This window comes from Pocillopora verrucosa, chromosome 2, assembly GCF_036669915.1.
Source record: "Pocillopora verrucosa isolate sample1 chromosome 2, ASM3666991v2, whole genome shotgun sequence".
In the NCBI taxonomy this organism is placed as follows: Eukaryota; Metazoa; Cnidaria; class Anthozoa; order Scleractinia; family Pocilloporidae; genus Pocillopora; species Pocillopora verrucosa.
In genome coordinates this window covers 5,342,242-5,363,240 of record NC_089313.1, presented here as the reverse complement: position 1 = coordinate 5,363,240, position 20,999 = coordinate 5,342,242, and the positions used below count along the sequence as shown (strand labels likewise).

The window sequence follows — 20,999 nt, the reverse complement described above, 5'->3', positions numbered from 1 at the left end:
ATGATACCATTGACATGAAAAGATAAATTGATCCGTATTCACCGATGGAAAAGTAAAGCTCTGTTTATTTTCAAAACATACTTTCATAAAATATCCAGGCATTCCATCATCGCATACCTAGTCAGCGCCGTTGATGACATTTTTTAAGTGTGCTTTTTAAATAACTCCTCCTTCAGTCTTTGGGCTCTCCACCTGTTGTGGTGGCTCCGTGCCAAACCCCACAAAAATCGCTAGCTGTGTCAAAACGTGACCTGGCCTCGACCGTGACGAAAATCGATCAATCGTGACCCACAATTCATTTCGAACGCGCCACGAGTTCGACAGTCACAGAAGAACGTACGTGCCTGGCATGGCTGGGTAAGCGTGCGATGAGTTGGTTGACATTCCTTCACATGTGTAAGGCTTCCACGATTACAAATCTCTCCTGGCCATGAGTGTACTGTTTACGGAGGAGGAAGTGCATCAGACAATCGAATTCGTGCGTCGATTTGTTGCACTTCGACCCGACGCTTTCGGAGAGGACGAACCCCTACCATTTCGAGTTACCCCGCTATCTATTTCTGTCAACGAGTTGGAGGGAGAATGCATCGAATGGTGTATGCAGTACCTCAATAAAAGGCAAGGGCTGTTTATAATCCTTACTTATGAATAATTGAGCCATTTTGGGGTGAGATAGCAGTGTTTACTCTAGCGTGGAATCTGTCCTTCGTGTTGCGTGTGTTTACATAGAGTTTTGAATACTGCAATAGGGATTGGCATTCAAAATGTTCTGTTTAAAAAATTAAAATGATGTAAGACCCCTGTCCTTTTGTAAAGGAAGAGGAACTTTTCACGCTTGAGATTGTTTTGAGTAATTGTGGTTTCGGACGTGAAGAAACTAAAGAATTCAGTTTAACAAGCTTGGACGGTGATTGAATTTATTTCTAAAAAGATTTTCTACTCGAGGCGAGATAAGCTCATACAGAAAAGTTAATTAATCAATATTATCATGTTCTAAGCGTGTTTTGAGCGAGAAATTACTTCATTATGTTTCAAGTAACAGGTTTGAGTGAGTGTAATTTAGTTTAATATTACCTCAAACTTCAATATGCGGCATTTTGTAGCCAATATTTCGGTTGTCAACGTAAATCGTCAATATCTTTCAGATATAAATAGTAAATGAGTTACAGATCGGACAGTCGATATTTATCATGGGTGGGTGTTGATATCATCTTTCCAATAAAGGCTGTTCAAACGAAAAAAAATAACTGAAATGATATTGTAGAGTTGGTGCGATTAATTATTGTACAAGAATGTTCAAAGCTTAAAGTACAGTTGAGTGTGATTTAACTCACATCCCTTTGAAGAAAACATTATCACTGAAAATTGACTGAAATATCAGTATGCACTTGTGGTAAACTGGATACACTAAAATTCAAGTCATTCTAATTTAACTTTCTGTAAATGTCGCTCACACTGTTTCAACCAGTGTGAGCGACAGGAGTTGGTTTGCTGTTGTAGCATAATTAATGTGAAAATTAGGTTATCAATGTACGATTGAGTTAGGCTTTTAGCTTATGGGATGATCAGGGCAGACCACTGTGCAGTTGATGTGTTCAGCAAACCACATGATTACCACCCTGTTGAGAGAAAACCTATATTTAATTATAATTTTCTGGTAGAAGAGAGACATCTTTTTTTTAAACTAAGCCCAAGCTTACAAAAGTAATGCATGAGGTTTTTAGACTTTGATACGAATGAGATGATTGTGTAAAGAGCTGTTCCATAGTCCAAGGATCAATCAAGGAAATGTTGTTTTCCTTTTTAATAACAAGACCTGCAGGTAAATATGCTTAAAGATCAATAGGTTAAGTGTCATATACCCCTTTTGCACAAGCAAAACATGTTTAGTTAAACCAGCTGTAACTGGATGAAAATCAGAAACAGAGAACTGCGAAAAACTGAAAGAGAATCCAAGTTATTGCTTACTTATCTTTCAATGTGCTACTTTTAAAGTCAGCAAATTTTGTTGGAAGCAGCTTTAGTGATGGTAGAAAGCCAGCATGAAATGACAGAGAGTATTGTGATTTTCCCCTGCCTTTCCTTTTTCCTCCCAGGTTTCCCAAGCAGTTTAATCCTTTCAACCCTAAGAGTGACTAGAATGTAATTTCTCCTTATCAGAATACTGCTGATCATTCATTAAAAGCATAAGAATAAAAGAAAGGATTGAATAGCTTAGAAGCTTCTATTGATTAATGAAATGTTTTGCTTAAAGCATAGCAAAGTGACCTGACTAAGATTTTGACTAGTATCTTGTGATCTGAATCCTTTTTATCTATATAACTCATTTTTTTAGCATGGTGTTTTGTTTTCAGTGGAGCACCTGAAGCTGTGGCTGCTGTTATAACCCGTGCCGCCGTTGATGAAATCAGCAAAAAAGATCTCTCCATTTATAGGCATGAGGAGGAAAAGGATGCTTGTGAGTACATTCAGAATGCATGTGCCTCTACTTTATTACAGTCAAACTTGTAATACACATTAGTGTGCAGTTGCCAAAGTTCCCAAATTGTCTCACCTCAAGTACTGTAATTTTCATCTCTATTAACTTTAGTGACCTAGATAGAATTTCTCCTTACACTATCAGTACAATGTCAAGGAGACAAGTAATGAGAATACAGAAAAATATCAATTAGGGAATTATTGTTTGATCCAATTCCAAATTCTTCAAACTAACATAATTAATATTAGAAGACATATATATCAGACAGTAAGAAGAATTACTGGTTAGATCTTGGGAGTGAAAGTGAATGTGAAAGGATTGAAGAATTAACTAAGGCCATGAAAATTTTGCCATTGAATTCTGCGCCATAGCCAAATACCTATTTTGATTCCTGGTGCCCCATGAGCCTCTGGCTCAACATCATTTCACTGCAAGGAGTAACTGCAAAGGAATTTCTCAGTACGATATCAATAAATTTTAATCAGAAAAATCTGATGACACCTCATGCATCAATTTCAACCAGAAACATGGCTACATAATTCCGAGTTAACTAAGTATAATAATTCATAGATGCCACACATGTGTAACCTTACAATATTTTTTTCTTTTTTTTTTTTTTTTTGACAGTACTGGACTCCTCCAAAATTGCCAGAGATGCCATTAATAGGGTTATAGAGATTTGTAGGCAATGGAGCAGTGAGCTGCCCTCCTTCCACAAGTCAAAGATCACATATGAATCATATGCTCATGCTATCAAGAACACCAGAAGAAAAATGGAGGATAGACATGTTATCTTGCCTGAATTTAACTGTCTCTTTGGATTTCCACAGGTAATTTTTTACTCTTGAGATGTTGCCAAGGATGTCATTGAAATTTGTTTAACCTGTTAAGTTGAACTCAGCTCAACTTTGCAGGTAAGCCAGCAGTCAATGCCTGGGACAGTTGGTACTAAATGTTCACATACAGTACATGTGTGCCATAACATTGTCCTTGGGCATGCCTGCAGCTGCTCTGCCAGCCGTGTTTGCAATAAATGCAAACTAGACTTAACTGCTGAAGTTTATTTCATTTTTTGTGGAATGATAGAAGTATGAGTATTTCTTGTCATTCAGTCAAATAGGATATATACTTTGTAAGCTCACCACATGTAACCTTCCCCCCCTTTTCCCCATGGAAATTGTTCAATATCCTGTACTGCAATAAATTATTAAATTATCTATTAATATCTTGATATGAGATTTTATTCTCTTTTGATAAGGGCTTCAGCAATCAAGCATTCTTTGCTGTATATGATGGTCACAGTGGAGTGGATGCTTCCAATTTTTCTGCTACTCACCTTCACTGCCATCTTGCAAGGAACAAAAACCTTGATATTGATCCTAGACTTGCTTTGAAAGAAGCATTTGAAAAGACAGATGAATGCTTTGTAGCAAAGGCCAAAAGAGAGGTAATATTTCTAGTCTGGCTGTAACTGCAGTGTTTTATAAGGATCCATAAAATAGTGCATGGTTGCTTGTTAATATGGAATTTCTCTTCTCATACTAAACTAGATATTTCACTTGTTCACTGAACTCATTTACGAGATATTGCGTCGAACACTCAGAGAAATTCCAAATTTATGCACACCCTTGTGTAATTCTATATGTAATTGCCAGTGTTTCTTCTTCATTGCTTGTTCTATACTTGTCGATGACTAATAAAATTGAATGATAAATGTAGAACTTAAGGGACACTATGGTGAAGAAGATTATAATGTATTTATACTGTATGTTATTAGGGCTTAGAAGTGTGGTTTGTGTTTTGTAAGTGCACCTCTGTTTTACAAATTAATCCTTTCACTCCCAAGATCTCATCAGAAATTCTCCTTACTATCTGCCATACGATTCTTATGATGTTAGTTTGGAGAATTTGGTATTGGATCAACTAAAAATCCCCTAGTCACTATTTTTCTTTATTCTCATCACTTGTCTGCTTGATGTTGCATTAACGCTGTAAGGAGAAATTCTCTCTTGGTCACTCATGGGAGTTAAAGGGTTAAGATTTCTCCAGTTTACAGAAAATCACCCACTCACTCACGAAATTGGTGCAGGACTGCAGGACTTAGAAGCATTGTAGGGGTTGACCGCCAGCATTCCATGAAACCTGTTGGAACCTCAGCCAGGCAAAGAGAGATCCTCTTAGTTTTCAAAAGTGCTCTTTGCAATTTATCCATATAAACATCAACTTCTCTTCGTGATATGGCCAAGGGAGCAGTTTGAGAGAATGACACTGGTTGCCTTGAGTTTGCGTTTGTGTTGCCAATGCCCATCAAATTTTTAGTGAGGATACTGAGGATAACATCATATATTTCTGCAAAATGAATTGAGACAGAACATGAGAGGCTTGTCAAATTTAACATTTTTCTCTTTTATCTTCAAAATTTTTAGGGTCTTCGAAGTGGTTCCACAGGCGTAGCTGTGTTTATAAAGGGTCAATCGCTTTATGTTGCATGGTTGGGAGATTCACAGGTTGTACTGTGTAAAGCTGGGCAGCCATATCTCCTCATGGATCCCCACAAGCCAGATAGAGAGGTATGATGTAACACTGGAAACTTGGTTGAATACATCAACAGACTCAATTTGTTACTAAAATATATACCCGAGGTTTGTACAGGTCCTGGCAAACATTGAAAGAAATGGAATTTTATAATTTCATTTTCCAGGCCTGGAGAGTCTTTGGATTTAGGCTTGGCTCTTGGAAAATCATGGAAAGTCGTAGAAAATTAACTGGCTTTGAATGAGTGTAAAGATAGATCCAAAGTTGAAGAATTAACCAAGTTAAAAAATAAAATTTAATTTCAGTATAAATAAATATCAGCGCATGTTGTAAGATCTGCACTTGCAGCCATTTTTGTTTATACTGCATTCTTATATGACAATTTCCTAGATTTGTGTGCCATTTGGAATGAACCAATCAGTACACTTGCTTAACTTAGGTCATGAAATTTTTTGAAGAGTGATAGAAATAGTCATGGAAAGTCACAGAATTTTTGCAGCTCAAAAGTGTACAAACCCCTAATATCTCTTACTAACCAAGTTCAAGGTCTAAATTGTAAGTTATGGACCAAGTTATTTCTGCTTGAATTTATGGCCCAAGTGTAAGGCATGCAGGTCATAAATCTTGAAGCGGAAGAAAGGAATTTCCATAACTTACAGTGCAAACCAAGAAAAGGAGGGTAGAAAGATAATTTTTATGTCTCTGGCTTCAAATGTAGGAGGAAGCATTCAATTCAAACAAACTTTTGAATTTATTGGGCTTTAACCCTTAAACTGCTAGTTCAAATTTGTCATTCTCCTTACTGTCAACCATACAATTCTTGCAATGTTAGTTCAGAGAATTTAGAATTGGATCAGCTAATTATCCCCAAATTGATATTTTTCTTTATTCTCATCACTTGTCTACTTAATATTGTATTGATATTGCAAAGAGAAATTCTCTCATGGTCACTCTAAGGGTCAAAGTAAAAATTGACTAATCAAAGTGCATGTAGTAACTGAGAGATATAACAAGCTCCTATATTTGTTGGTGTGAAGCATGTTTAGCTGACAGGTTAAGTCCAAGGACAACAAAATGAGCTTCTTTTTGTGCCAAATGGAGCCTATTTCAGGTATAACCCTAACACTGTTTGGCGTTCAAAATGGATATGAACACCTTACCTTGAAAAGTATTGTGAATCGTGTGTTTTGTGTTAATTTCAATTTCTGCAACTTTTTAGTGATTTCTAGTTTGGTGTCACTCTCAAGCAAAATTTTCTTCTTGTTTCAAAGACAGTCACAATATCATCTCTTCTGTTATTAAATAACCATCTAGTGTCATGTTGGCCATTAAAGGGAATACTTGAACAGGTTTTACTCATAGCATTTTGAGATGAAACAATTTTCTTTGTTCCTATAACCATATCCGTTTATTTACAGTAGCAATGATATTGTAAGGAGAAATAATATGTTGGTCCCTGGTAGGGATAAAAGGCTTTTATGATTGATCAAGACAGAATTTCTCCTTAAAATATCCATAGAATTGTGTGGCATACAGTTAGAAGAATTACTACTGCGATCTTGAGAGTAAGAGGATTAATCAGTAGGAGTGGTTTAGTGGAAGCTCTCCTCCGTGTTTTCTTGCACACCAACTGATGTGGACTATATTCAGCAATGTGTTTTTAAGTTTTTGAAGTAATAAATAATCTTTACTTCTTTTGAAACAATTGTTAACAGATAAAGGTAAATTGCTTCTAGGATGAAAGACAGCGTATTGAAGCTCTTGGAGGTTGTGTTGTGTTCTTTGGTGCATGGCGAGTAAATGGAAGTCTCTCAGTCTCCCGAGCAATTGGTGATGCTGAGCACAAGCCTTACATAAGTGGAGAGCCAGACACAGAGGAATTGGATCTTGAAGGTATTGTAACTTACCATACCAGGCACTTATTTGAAATTTTGGCCAAAGGAGGGGGGCCTATTGGAAGAGGGCCTTAATTAAGGGGGGGTGCCTATTTTTCTTCTGTTTTGGTTCATCTGTAGGTGAAGCTTTAAAAGTTGTAAATAAAGTGGCATTAGAAACAGGTTTTCCTTGTGTTCCTGCTATCAAAGAAAGGGATGAAGGGGGTACACTTATTCAAAAGAGATGCTTGTTTTACATTACGGCGTAGTGGGTGGGCACTCATTTGGGGGGAGGTCACTTATTAGAGTGAGGGAGCTTATTCAAGGAAAGGCAGTATTTGATCTAGAATTGCAGGTTTGGAAAGAGGGATAGCTCTGTTCAATTTAATTTTGACTGTTTCAAAGATCCTCTTTAATACCCTCTTCCCAAATCAATCAAAAGAGTTGTCATCTGGGACCCAGTTGTGAACAAGTCTGATACCTCTCTCTTTTAGTTAGCTTCTTTCCCACTCCCCCCCCCCTCCCCCTTCTGAAAAATGGTAGTAACAAATAAATCCCTCTAGATGCTAAAAACAGAGAATGCATGTAGGATAAGTGTCTGAAAAGGAAAGCCAAGTGCAAGGAATTGTTAATATTGAATAACATGTTCGTGTTACTCAAACTCCATTGTATCTTTAAATCTTTACTTTGTTTACTTTCTGAACAGGTGATGAAGACTTCCTAATCTTAGCCTGTGATGGTTTGTGGGATGTAATTAAACCATCTGAGGCTGTGGATGCTGTGCGTCAGTACCTTGCTGAAGGGGGAGATAGGGCATCTGTAGCAAAGTGTCTTGTGGATGGTGCAAAAGAAGCAGGTTCTAGTGATAACATTTCAGTAGTTGTTGTCTTCTTGGACTCTCACAAGAAAGAAAATTCTGGACAAGAAGTTTGTGACAGTGTTTCCAGCTTATCATCAAGCAGTGTGCATCAACATGTGCCTTATAATGACAACGGTACTAACTCTTCTGAAAATGGCACCAACCAAGAAACTAATTGTGGAGATTTGGTTGAAAAATCACCAGTACCACCATGTAAAGTCTCACCAAAATCAATCAAGAAATCCTGTGAACCGTCATCTAAATCTTCTGAGGATGGAAGTTCATGTAAAGAAGGGAGTTGTCCAATGACATAATATTGAATCAGCCCCTCAAATCTCATCAGTCACCATGCATTCTCTTTTATAGGATATATTTTAAAAATAAATTTTTATAACCTCAATTTTTGAAAATATGATGCAATTCTTATGAAGAAAAGTTTTCACCATGAAATAGTGGTGGTCCATTTCTATCAACTATTCAAAAGCCTTTAACCCTTTAACTCCCAAGATCTCATTAGTAATTCTCCTTACTGTCTGCCATACAGTTCTTGTGATGTTAGTCTGGAGAATTTGGTATTGGATCAACTTGTTATCCCCTAACTGATACTTTTCTTTATTCTCATCACTTGTCTTCTTGATATTGTATTGATATTGTAAGGAGAAATTCTCTCTTGGTCACTCTTGGGATTTAAAGGGTTAAACATCTGATGTGTTCATAAATGTAAAAGAAAAAACTGAATGTGAGGAATTTTCTTTTACAAGTTTTGATTTCAAACAGTCATCTACTGGAAAAAGGTTTGTCAAGGCTGAGAAATTATTTTCAAGAACTTATTTATTATCTTATTAGAGTTGCTCACTTGAAATACAGATGGACAGGAAAAGACTCAGTTTTTGCTGCAAGCAGAAGTGAACAAAATTGTTGTTTATCCATTTTCAACAAGGAACAATATTTATTAAACCCTCTTAGACATCACAACTGTTTTGTAAGAGGTCTGCTACATGATTGTAAAATGAATTTTCACAGATCCACCTCCACCATGCATGTTTTCAAAAAGCGCAGTAACTGTTGTCAAACATTTTTTGCAACAGTGCTATTTGTGCGCAAATATCATGGTGTGGTTGGTACATTCATTGAAATGTAACTTGTAACTCAAGGATTGTAGGTGCATTAAGAGGGAATTGCCATCCTCAAGACAGAACATCATATAGAATGACCTTAAACATTAATTAACATGTGATATTATTGATGCAAGTTAGCCATATGTTAAGGTATGTTTATTGATTACTTCTACCATATAATGGTTTGTAATTAAAAGCTGTTTACTTTACATCAACCTTTTGACCCCAAAGAATGACAAACATCTCATTTCTCCTTACAATATCACCCCTGAATCACACATCAAGGTCATGAGAGTATAGAAAATGATCACTAACTGAAAAAAAAAATTGTTGGTTGTTAAACAAATTCTCTTTCAAGAACAGTATGTAAAGGATTAAGTAAACAGAAATTTACAGTAGGATCTGACCAAGGGTGAAAATGACTTAATAGTTATATATTTTATATATATTGTAATTAACTGAGAAGAAAAATGTGAAACTTATACATATTACTATACATTTAAACATAAATTGAAAGGTATGTTTTGTGGTGTGTGAGTTTACTCTTTGGTTTTAATTTATGTTGGATGAACAAATGGGTGATTTTGTGAGATTAATTTGACTGGATATTAAAAATTACCCCTTTGACTCTAAGATTAACCAGCATGTAATTTCTTTTGACAATATTACTGCTGAATCATTTATTAAGATCATAGCAATAAAGTAAATGATCACCAGCCTAAAAAGCTTTGATGTTTAAATAAATTCTCCTGAGAAATTGTATTAAGGACAGTATGGAGAAAGTGGATACTGATGTCAGGGTGTGAATTCATGTCGGGTATAAAGTTAAATCTTCTCGGATGAGCAGGCGTACGAGAGCTGCATGGATGAGTTAACATGTTAGATAAATAACGCTGCTGACGGTCCAACTCAAACAAGTTAATTCAAAGAGGGGTTTAAGGGTTCTACGAGGCCTCCTTTTCTGCCCCCGGGATTAAAAGAGTCTGGGTCAATAATGTGTACTTTTAGACAAGGTCTTTTATATTCTCTTAGTCAAGCGTATACTTAACTTATGCAATGTAACCACTGTTTCTGCTCCGTTTCCCCCAAATAAACAAAGCTCTCAAAAACGCGCGTTAATTCAGTAATTAAATTAACTGTACTTTGCAGTCTCTGGTTTGTGAAATGTGGTCGAACTAAGTAGCGCAAGTGATGAACTGCCTGTAAGTTGCTTTCCTGATCACAATTGTCGAAGCAGTTCTGTATTTTGGCGATGTTTTTTGTAAGAAAGATTTGTTTCGTGTCAAACTTTGCCAATGAAGAGAAATTCTTAAGCTAATTAGCTTGAATTAATTTAAAAGTTTTAAAACCATCGGGCTGGCTTGACGTCTCGCTATCAATGGTTCTTTTTGTTCTTGTTGTTTTTGTTTTTTCACATTACTATGTGCATTGCTTGCCTATAAAGATTTTTTTACTCAATTTTTAGCTGCGATAAGAGAGAGAGGAAAAACTGGCGGGATATAAATTCATCCGAAACTTAACAATTCAACTGCCAACATTCAATACAAAGAAGCCCTATCGCTTATCTCAGCAGGCGCTGTGTAGAGAGCGGTCTCTACAAAGTTTAATGCGGATTCTGCAAAGTTTGCTCGCTCTTGGTAAGTTTAAAATCACCAACATTTAATTTGGGAGCACCCGCTATACTGAAAATTATAGTCGTGGACAGTAATCAAAGGGATTAATTTTGTCCTCGTGAAGGTTTTCTTGTACATCGAAGACACCTTAGTCTTAAAGTGCATCCTACCACTATGGCGGATAATGATACTTATCGTACATCGGGGATTAAGGTGGATTCCCATCGCATTTCTTTATTTTTTTTTTCAAATTATTCTAATGCACTAGGGGTTAAAAATCCCGGATTATTGCAAGGTAAACTAGGTGCGAATTAAATTAGTTTGACGGCTTTTTAAATAGGCCCATTTCTCAGAAGTCCTAGTAAGTTAACGAGCACGAAACTATATTTTACAATCAAAATTTAAATAAAAGAAAAGTACGGGCCTGATAAGTTACCAGGACCTTCGAGAAACTGTATACTCCGGGAAAATTGTGAATGGGACCTCATACCTTAAATTATTAATTTGCCAAAGTTATTTACCTGAATGGACACTAACAAAGAGCTTGATTATCCCGCCAAAAAATTCAAACATTTTATGTGACACCGGTAAGAAAGTGTTCAAACATTGGGCATGCGCAAAAGATCACTTTTGGCCGGCCGCGCGCAAATTTCCCGCGCAAAAAACCGTGACTTACTGTCTTGTGAGTAAGTTTATAACTCTTAGATCTGTTAGATGACAACTTCGTTCAGAAACCCTGGAAACAAATAAGCAGACGTTTGACTGGCCCCGGCGTTGAACAGGCTGGGAATTAATGAGAACATTTCCTAAATATTTTGTAGGCCTCAAGTAATGACATCAAAAGGCGGTTACAGGAAAATCTCTGGTGATGACGATCATGAAGTCAGTTTTGCGTCTTCTCTTTTCTTTCGTTGGATGAACGGAGTCCTTAAGGAGGGCAGTCAAAGACCTTTGGATCAAAATGACTTTTTACCTTTGTCAGACGAAAACTCTGGCCGTTTTGTCACCGACAAGCTTCGAACAAGCTGGGAAAGCGAGAAACATCATTGCAGGATAAATGGGAAAAGGCCCAAACTTTGGAAAAGTGTGTTCGATATGCTTTCTGTCAAAGATGTCATCATCATTTTGACGGCGAATATATTGTATACAATGTCTCGCCTTCTTTTTCCACTGTTTATCGGGTATCTCGTTTCTAAGCTTATGTCAGCTGAGGCAGAGAAAACTTATCTGCTTTACGCCTGCGCATTAGCTTTGTGTCTCAATGGTTTTATCGGTGGCCTTAGTATCCACCAGCAAGACTACAGATGTGAAGTGTTGGGGATCAAAATAGGCAGCGCTCTAAGGGGACTGGTGTACCACAAGGTAGGCACGATCGTAACGTCGTAATGTCTTGTGCTTTTGTCGCAAGGTCAATTCGATCTATAAGTACTTTTTCCCGAAACCTTAACCGATTGCAATAAACTTATGCTATGGTGAGACCCACAAGGAGGCCTTCATTGAACGTAAAAATTGGTTTCTGATTCTAGGAGAGAAATTTAAATTAAGAACTCAATCGATTCTGCACACCAACAAACAAACAAAGTTACAAACAGCAACCTAGTCCATTAAGCCATTAAAAAGTACTTCAGAATTGTAAACTCCTACCGGGCTTTGAACCTCCAAAAATAACCTAATCATTCGAAAAATTTCTTCAAATGTGCTGATAATGGTCAGACACAACGCACCTGTTGCAAAAAATTTCTTCCACGGCTATCGCAGAAAAGATTTATTTGAGTCAAGAACGCCTCTTTGTGAAGCTCCTTACCGGTTCAAGTAGATCGCCTCGAGATGAGAGAAAGAAGAACATTACTTTCACACGTCACAAGTAGACGGTCGCCCTGCTGAGCGAGATTAAAAAATAGCGACTGATTTGTCGCATTTTTACCACATTTGAAGATAATTTGGTAAAGAATCGATTAATCTCGTCTCGATAAGCGAAAATGGAAATCATTTGTGGCGGAGATTAAAATCTTATAGGTTTTGAAACATACTTCCCCTTCAATGTCAAATCTTCACTTTCTTTCAGACGCTTCTTCTCAGCAAGCAGACGTTACTGGAATTCACTTCAGGACGCTTATTCGACCTGATATCCAATGATGTTAAAACAATGGAAGAGGAGACAGTCAAGTTTTTTTTCTTGACACCTTTTGCAGTCCTTTCTTATGCAGGAACAATATTCCTCATCTACTATTTAATTGGCTGGCAGGCTGTTATGGGTGTGTTCCTCCTGTGTGTTCTCATGCCATACTTTGCCGTCTTGTCCTATGCTAACGCTAAGCTGCGCTTGCGCACAGCTACAATGTCCGATCAGCGGATCTCCTTAATGAATCAAGTAGTTTCCGGGATCCGCGCGATCAAAACGCATGCGTGGGAGGACGAATATCGGCGAAAAATAGAACACATACGGAGGTAAGGTGAATAATTATGTTCAATCAACAACTTAGAGGTGTAAGCTGCATTAACTCTTTGTATGAATATATTTAAATTTACTTATCATATGTCTCAGTTAGAACGTGCGCTATGAACGGCTGATGTATGCGCCGATCAATTCAAAGAAGAACGAAGAACGAAATTGTTCTCACAACAATCGACTGTAGAAGTGTATTTCATTTACGTCAAAACGCTTAACCTGATCAGACGGGAATATTACCAGACGGTGGAGTTCTTTATGAAATAGTTAAGATCGCATGCTCGTTCTCATTGATCGATAGGCGTGTTCAGATGAAGGTGTTTAGACAAGGTCGCACGTCTCGCCTTCCGGTGCTTTCTCACAAATACTTCATCAAAGCAATGAGAACCGTTTTTTTCTCGGCGTTTATATAGCCTCATATAAACACGAGAGGACTGGGAGAATTCTCGAAAGTTATACAAACCTTCGACTTCCACTTGGGTTTACATAAATTTTCCGACGTGAATGGCTAAAATTTAGTGGCATCCGTCATTCCCGTGATCGTTGACCTAAATTATTTTAAAGTTCGAAATGTATATCCACTAATCTATTTGTCTCTCCACTAAGAGCTTTATTACGTAAGCAACTTAAATAAGCCCTAAATAAGGCCTTAGACAGCTGAGTGAGCCGATCAGAATGCCCTTTTCATAAAGAATAAGTGTGTCACGATACCCATTTCATAACCAAAGAACTGGTCCGTTAAAACCTATTAGTATAGGGGACGCAGGTTAATACCGCTTTTCTCAAGCGCTTTTAGGCTAGTTCGGAGGTGATCATCGAGTGCTAACCACCTCCCTGTAGCCGATGAGAGAAAATACTACGTCAAGAGTTTTCGTTACATTCACAGAAATAAAGTAACTTGTTGGGTTTCTGTATCTAAAATTATTATTCACCTCTAAAAATGAAAGGGTTTGATATTCACCCACTCTTCGGAAAATATTTGTTAATTAAAAAAAGTAAAACGTCTCCCTGAATCTAACTCGTCTTCAGTTGTGCCTTATTTTTGATACGCGGTCCTAGGGTCGCGGTAGACAAGCACTTCCACGACGAAGTAGACGATGGAAAATGTCTTCGAGGGAAGGGTGCACTTCTAGCGTGTTCACTCATCCATGCTTCTAAGTAAAAAGAGAAGACTGAGGACGAGTTTCTATGAAAGAATATCCACATAACATGCTATGAACTTTTTATCTTCAGAAATGAGATCAACGTCATTTCGAAGAGGACAGCCATTCAGTCAAGTATCGATGCCTTGTTGTACAGTGCAACGCCATTAGCTGTTCTGGTGTCAGTAATTACTATGGTGCTTACGGGCCAGACTCTCACGCCCGCCAATGTTTTTATGCTTCTATCGTTTATGGGTGTTTTAAAATTTTATTGCATGTTGAATATAACAAATGGTTTCATAAGAACATATGACGCTTACGTTTCGCTTGGAAGAATCGAAGAGTTTCTTCTTTTAGAAAACTTATCAGAAGCCTCGGAGGATGATGAAAGTAAAGAAGACCCACAAAAGGCCAGGAGTACCTTCACTAAACAGAGTCACGGCTACTCAAAAAAAGAAACCGAAAATATGAGGAACGTTTCCGGTGCTCGTGAAGCAACGGAATTAGGGCCTACTAATCTATGTGTGTCTAATTTAACTTGCACAAAAAAGAATCGTGAAGATGAATTTATTCTCCAGGATATAGAGTTTGTTGCACCTTCGAAGAGTTTAACAGTCATTACCGGCCCAGTTGGAAGTGGTAAGTCTACTCTGCTTTCAGCTATTGCTGGAGAAATTTCCAACACGAGTGGCATGATTTCTTATCGAGGCAAGGCCATTTACTTGCCTCAGACTGCCTGGGTGTTCTCGGGAACGATAAAAGAAAACATCCTCTTTGGCCAACCCTACGAGGAGTCCAAGTACGAAAGAATTATCGACGTCTGCGCTCTGAAAGAAGACTTCCAGCGCTTTCCTAGTGGTGATCAAACAGTAGTTGGAGAACGCGGCGAGGTTCTGAGTGGAGGACAACAGGCGAGAGTAGGTTTAGCTCGTGCAGTTTACGCTGACGGAGATATTTATCTACTAGATGATCCCCTGAGTGCCGTCGATTTTAAAGTTGGCCAACACATCTTTAACAAGTGCATCAAAGATCTACTGGGCGATAAAATCGTTCTGTTTGCCTCTCATCAGCAACAGCACATGGAAAATGCCGATGAAGTGATTGTGTTATACAAAGGGCGTGTCCTCGACAAAGGACGCTTTGCTAAACTGCACGAAAAAGGTGTAATCAGTTCAGCTGTTGACCCGCTCTATAGAGCAGCTCTGAAGGACAAAACAGACTCACCTGAGCCGTTTGCTTGGAAAAATTCAGAGAAACAGGATGATGCTGATCCTCTGCCCGATAAAGCGAGGAGTTTGGAGGTAGCAAAAGAGGACCGTACAATCGGAGTACTGACAGCCAGGCTTTATTGGGACTATTTCAGAAGTGGAGTACATCCCTTGATGATAACTGGAATGGTTGGTTTTAGCCTCATTACTCAAGGTAAACTTATTGTTATACCGAGTTACAAGCCTTGGGTCAGGCCCTTAAAGGGAATACATCCTTTTTTTTCTATTTCATGAAAAGCACATGATAATCTCAATCGTTTTAACAAACACTATTTGTTAAAAAAGGAAAATGAGCTGGCATGAAAACCTTGCTAACCACCTGCAAAACGGCGCCATTTTTCCGTTTCCAGGCGTGCGAGAAAGTGCGTGATGCACACAAGAGGACAACACAAAGGGAAAATGACGGGCGATTGGAGAAGCGCGTGTCTAGCTGCTCCCTCTTCCTTCGTGCTTTGCTTACGCTTACCTTATGCTCGCCTGAAAAACACGAGAAAAGGCTGCCTGTCTTGTAGGATACCATGTTAGGATATCTCGAGGGCAATGGTTAACAGATTTATCTATCCTCACATATTGTGGCCCCTACAGAAATATCCTAAACCTGCAAATAGTCATTTATTGAGGGTGGTGCCTGAGCCAAATAATTCTTACAACTTGTTCCACTAAGTGATCATATGGAAATAAATGCCAATAATAACATCTTAATGGTGTTTCTTTCAGCCAACATAGTTGCTCCAGACTTGTGGCTCTCATTTCTTGCAAAGCTAAACCAAGAGGGTCAGAAGAACAAGACTTATCTATCTGTCTTCGTCTGTCTGGTTGGCGCGTGTTTTGTATTTACTACCATTCGGGCTTATGGATTTCTCTTAGTTTCTCTTAAGTGCGCCCAGCGTCTCCACGATAAAATGGTTGTGGCCATTTTACAAGCACCTGTCCTGTTCTTTGATACAAATCCGGTGGGAAGAATCCTAAATCGCTTTTCGAATGATATTGGCTGCGTGGATGAGTTGCTACCTAAAACAATTCTATGGGCAATGCAGATGCTCTTGCTTATATTTTTCCAAATTCTCGTAACAGTTGCCACAAATGTTTGGCTCGTTTTTGTTGTTGTTCCAATTTCGATGCTGGTCGTTTATCTTTCCAATTATTACTTGAAGACTGCCAGAGAACTAAAGAGGTTGGAGTCGATATCCCGAAGCCCAGTGTTCGCTCACTTTTCGGAGACCCTGATAGGACTGGACACGATTCGTACGAGAGGAAGACAGAGAGATTTTGTGGACACCCTTTACAGGTATGTTAAAGACATTGACTCAGGCTGTGCTTCTAGAGCTGATAAATGCACAGGCCACGAATGAGTCGTAATTGACTCTATTTCCAACTGAAATCACCCTTCAATTTTTGTCGTTTCTATTGCAATTCTTCCTGCCATGTGCCGAGACACTGGTCTGCAAGCGAACCTTTCCTTACGGGAGGTTCTTGGAAAGTGGTACCCTTTCGGGGAGGGAGGGGAGAGGCAAAAGGCTGTATTTTACCCCGAATAATCTCCTTAGAGCTTTTTAAGGCTGTTGTCGAACAACAAAACAAAAGTAATCACAACAACCCAAGAAGAACGAGAACTCGAAGTAAAAACAAGGAAACGGCATTGAATGCCCGAAAACGGCAAGGACCAATAGGCGGTTGGTTTTCCTTTTACTTCGGATTTAATAAGAAGTAGTGTCGAGTTTGCTGGTCTATTTAGAGAGCAAAATAATACAAATAACAAAGCTAATGCAGATTTTTATCGACACTCAACTGAAAAATCATTTCATTATTAAAACGTATTGTGATAAAAACTCGTTCCTCCAGATATCAAGATGTTCATAATCAGGCGTACATTATGGTGATGGCCAGCGGTAGGTGGCTCGGTGTACGTTTGGATTGTCTCGCTTCCTTGTTAGTCGGTGCTGTTGCTCTGGCTGCAGTCTTAGTATCTCAAGATGCCGGTAAGCTCAAGATTCTTAGTAACGTTTTTGAGTCTTCCTATTTATCACGAATCTATATGGTCAGGAATTGAGACAGCACACACTACTGAATTATAAAATAAGCGAGATTATACGCGCACTCTCAATGGTCGATAGATGTATACAGGTGAGGGTTGTAACATTTTAGATTCGCGATAATTCTTGAAAAATATATTATGAAAGCAAAGTAATAGAGGACTATTTCCGTGTCTAGATAGCCTCAACTAAACACGAGTAACTTGGAGAGTGGTGTACCCGAAAGTTATGCAAACCCATGGGGTATCAAATTTATCAAAGGGTCGTTTCTAAGCAGGACAATAACATAAGAGTCACTCGGGCCGCTTAAATGCTCAGAAAATTTTCAAGCGTCTTCAATGATTCAAAGTGAAATTTGGGTATTGACTTCACTGTTCCAAAATTAAATTTAAAAGAAAACAACAACAACAACAAAAAGGACTAAAAGGAAATTTAGTTGACAAAAAAAGACGGGGTATATAGCAACAAAAAAAACCGTGTAAATATCTCCGATTAACTGACTGCCAGGAACAGGATACGTCGCTAGAACCTTGACAAGTTCCCTTTCAAGATTCGAGCTATCGAAGAAGACTGGTCCAGAAATATTAAAATAAAGCTCTTTTTCTTTCAGCTTACGCTGGTCTCGCTCTTGTTTACGTCATCCAAACTCTGAGTATGACTCAATACGCTGTTAGAAAAACCTCTGAAGTGGAAAACTACATGACGTCAGTTGAGCGAGTTATGACCTACACCAAACTTGATCAGGAGCCTGGATACGAGGAAGAACGAACACCCCCAAAAGACTGGCCTCAGAGAGGAAGTATTGTGTTGAGAGATGTATCATTGACGTACTATCCGGGGGGACCTCAAGTGCTGAAGAACATCAATCTTAGCATCAAAGGAGGAGCAAAGATCGGAGTTGCCGGCCGTACGGGAGCTGGGAAGTCATCTTTTGTAGCAGCTCTTATGCGCATGCCCGATGCTGATGGAGAGATAATCATCGACAATGTTCCAATTAAAGAGATAGGTCTCCAAGAAGCTCGACGAGGTATCTCGGTTCTCGGCCAAAGTCCTGTTCTTTTTAGTGGATCACTGAGAAAAAATCTCGACGTTTTAGACAAGTTTCAAGACGCTGAATTGTGGCAGGCTTTAGAGGATGTGCAACTGAAAGATTTTGTCGAGACTCTTGAGGCTAAGCTAGATCACGAACTATTGGAACATGGCGCTAATGTGAGTGTTGGAGAGCAGCAGTTAATTTGCTTGGCTCGTGTGCTGCTACAGCGAAGTAAAATCGTTGTCTTGGACGAGCCAACTGCGCATGTAGACCCAGACACAGAGCAGACGATCTGGAATGTAGTGCGGGACAAACTGAAAGAGTCCACTGTTATCACTATAGCTCACCGTTTGAACACGATAAAAGACTGCCAGAAGATTTTGGTCTTGAAAGATGGAAAAGTTAAAGGATTTGACAATTTTGATTTAATAGTGAACATTAAGTAAGATGCGGTCTAAGCTTGAAATACCTCGATTGTCAGATCTGACTAAGGTTGCGGTCTTAGGTTGATATACCTCGATTGCCAGATCTGATCCTGCAGATCTCAAGATATTATACAGTTTATAATCTCTTCCAAAGCTCTGATTCTGCACATCATGGAGAAAAATGAAATTTGATGCTTTTTGCTCGGATTTGGCTCCTACATACTGCCAAGCATTTTTAAAATCTCTCTCGTTGTCATGTGCTGGGGTGTCACGCAATGCCAATTCTGCCGTGGGTCAGTTCAGTAATAGATAACAGATGAAGTCATTATCTTATAAAGAAAAACTGGCACACTAGGTGCAAGCGAGTGTGTCACTGATATTCCAACTGCTCTATGACGTCCTCTGTGACCTCCCCTTGCCCTACCACACCCAACCACTTACGAACAAGGAGCTCTGTGTTACGCATTCATTTGTTCTGACAACCGAGCACGCAAACACACCTCTTGCGATAGTAGTCTCAGCGTTCTTACGGAGTGGAGAGATCACATGCTTTCCCTTTGGCAACTTATATAAGTCTTTCCTAGACACTTGAAATTGTGTGAGATTTTCCTTCTCACATCCCACCTTTAAAAAAATTATCTTGCGCACGCGCCATTCTTTTCGTATGATCAACACACTCCTTTCGTCGTGTGAACATGTGCCACGGGCATATGACCTTCTTCCGGGGAATGGGGATTTTGAACCTTGCCCGGGTGGAATGGAAAATTTGAACCGGAGCTGTCAAGTCTTTCTAGCAGAATAAACGTGTTATATCTTTGATATGGAGTTGTTTTAAGGTTAAAAGTTTACCCTCGTGAGCAGATGGCTCAGAAGAAGAGGTCTTCAAGAAAGTCACTGTCACTAATCTTGCCTTTTACAAAAAAATTGCCGATCAAAAATCCGGCACTTGCGTGGACAAGTTGGAAACACAGTTTGGTATTGTGGGGCGGAAATCTGAAGAAATAATCTCCAAAGTTCAAATGTCCGGGAGATCTTTGAACTGATCGACTCATAATTTTATCTGCTTTCGGTAAACCGATGCGTCCGTTGACCTCCAAAGCTTATTCAGTTGCGTTTAAAGAGAGTTTGATATCCAATTATTTCCCGAACGTATTTTTCCTGACATCAATCGTTCTTTTTCATCTCGTTCGTGCCAATGTCGTCGCAACGGTCGTCAAGTAACCTCTTACTTCACGGCACGGTTGAGCGTGCAAAGCTTTCCACAATCACCATACACGGTCAGCCGTTTTTTTCCTAATATTATTTAATTTTCACCATTATGTTAAGATAATGAGAACTGGCCACCGTTGAGAGATTCTGAAGTAACGTTACGAGTCTCAGCCCTTCGGTCAGAACAAATTTGATTGTAAGTCGATTTGATACGGGTGAAACAAACTCAAGCGCGGATCGCATTACATTAACGATTGTAAAACATAGTTTAGCTAATCCGGCGCCATCTTCTAGTTGAAACGAACCGAAATATGACTCACTCTTGTTTATCCAGCGAGTTTGTCATTCTTTATTTTTCTTTTTTAGTTAAAGAACATAGTGCGTGAGTTTGATGTTGAGTCATTTGGTTGGGTTGGTACCTTAATCACTCTCCTTGCATAATTTTTCTTTAACATACACGGTATGGCCGTTGTGAAACTTATCCTGCGTCCTAGTTTTGTCCATCTTTTCTTTTAATTTTTCAGGTGATAAATTACTAGAATGAAACGTAAATTTTTTTCTTCTCCTGAAAACGTGTGATCGATTGAACGAAATGTTACGCTTAAATTTTCATTTACCCACGGAATTTGAATAATCACTGATGTGTCCACGTAGCACCGTCTGCTTTCTTGTGAATTTAAGACTCGTCCAAACTAACCTACTCAACAACTGATCTACTAGATGTCCTACTAGTATAATTAGATCATAGGTTAAAAGGTCAGAAACCATCGACTTTGAAGGTGTGGGCAATGATGGAAATTTCTCATAACATCTGAAAGCTATGAGTAGATAAACGAAATGTTTAGTGAAAATGTGCATTTCACCACCAATTTGAATAATTTTATTTTACGACAGCACTAAAGAGCGAGAATCGTCCTAAACTAACTTTGCTCACAAAACTAAACTATTAGATGAAATATTAG

General features: G+C 38.7%; 2 protein-coding genes across 3 annotated transcripts; both read left to right on the top strand.

The window, feature by feature from the left end:
• Positions 1–316: 316 nt before the first annotated feature.
• LOC131776071 (protein phosphatase 1E) lies at positions 317–9,635 on the top strand. The gene is made up of 7 exons (XM_059092212.2): positions 317–618; positions 2,355–2,458; positions 3,107–3,309; positions 3,738–3,926; positions 4,906–5,049; positions 6,751–6,907; positions 7,595–9,635. Exons 1-7 carry the CDS (start codon positions 431–433, stop codon positions 8,059–8,061), a joined length of 1,452 nt encoding a protein of 483 aa, XP_058948195.2. The 5' UTR covers positions 317–430; the 3' UTR covers positions 8,062–9,635.
• A 748-nt stretch (positions 9,636–10,383) lies between these two features.
• On the top strand, positions 10,384–19,611 carry LOC131776072 (ATP-binding cassette sub-family C member 4-like). Of its 2 annotated transcripts, XM_059092213.2 has the most exons (7): positions 10,384–10,502; positions 11,300–11,840; positions 12,544–12,926; positions 14,161–15,491; positions 16,055–16,625; positions 17,180–17,316; positions 17,981–19,611. In XM_059092213.2, the coding sequence occupies exons 2-7, from the start codon at positions 11,310–11,312 to the stop codon at positions 18,847–18,849; spliced, it is 3,822 nt and encodes a 1,273-aa protein (XP_058948196.2). In that variant the 5' UTR covers positions 10,384–10,502; positions 11,300–11,309; the 3' UTR covers positions 18,850–19,611. The 2 variants fall into 2 exon arrangements, with proteins under 2 accessions (XP_058948196.2, XP_066018468.1); XM_066162371.1 differs by lacking the exon at positions 10,384–10,502 and having other exon boundaries at positions 11,281–11,840.
• The last annotated feature ends 1,388 nt before the right edge of the window (positions 19,612–20,999 follow it).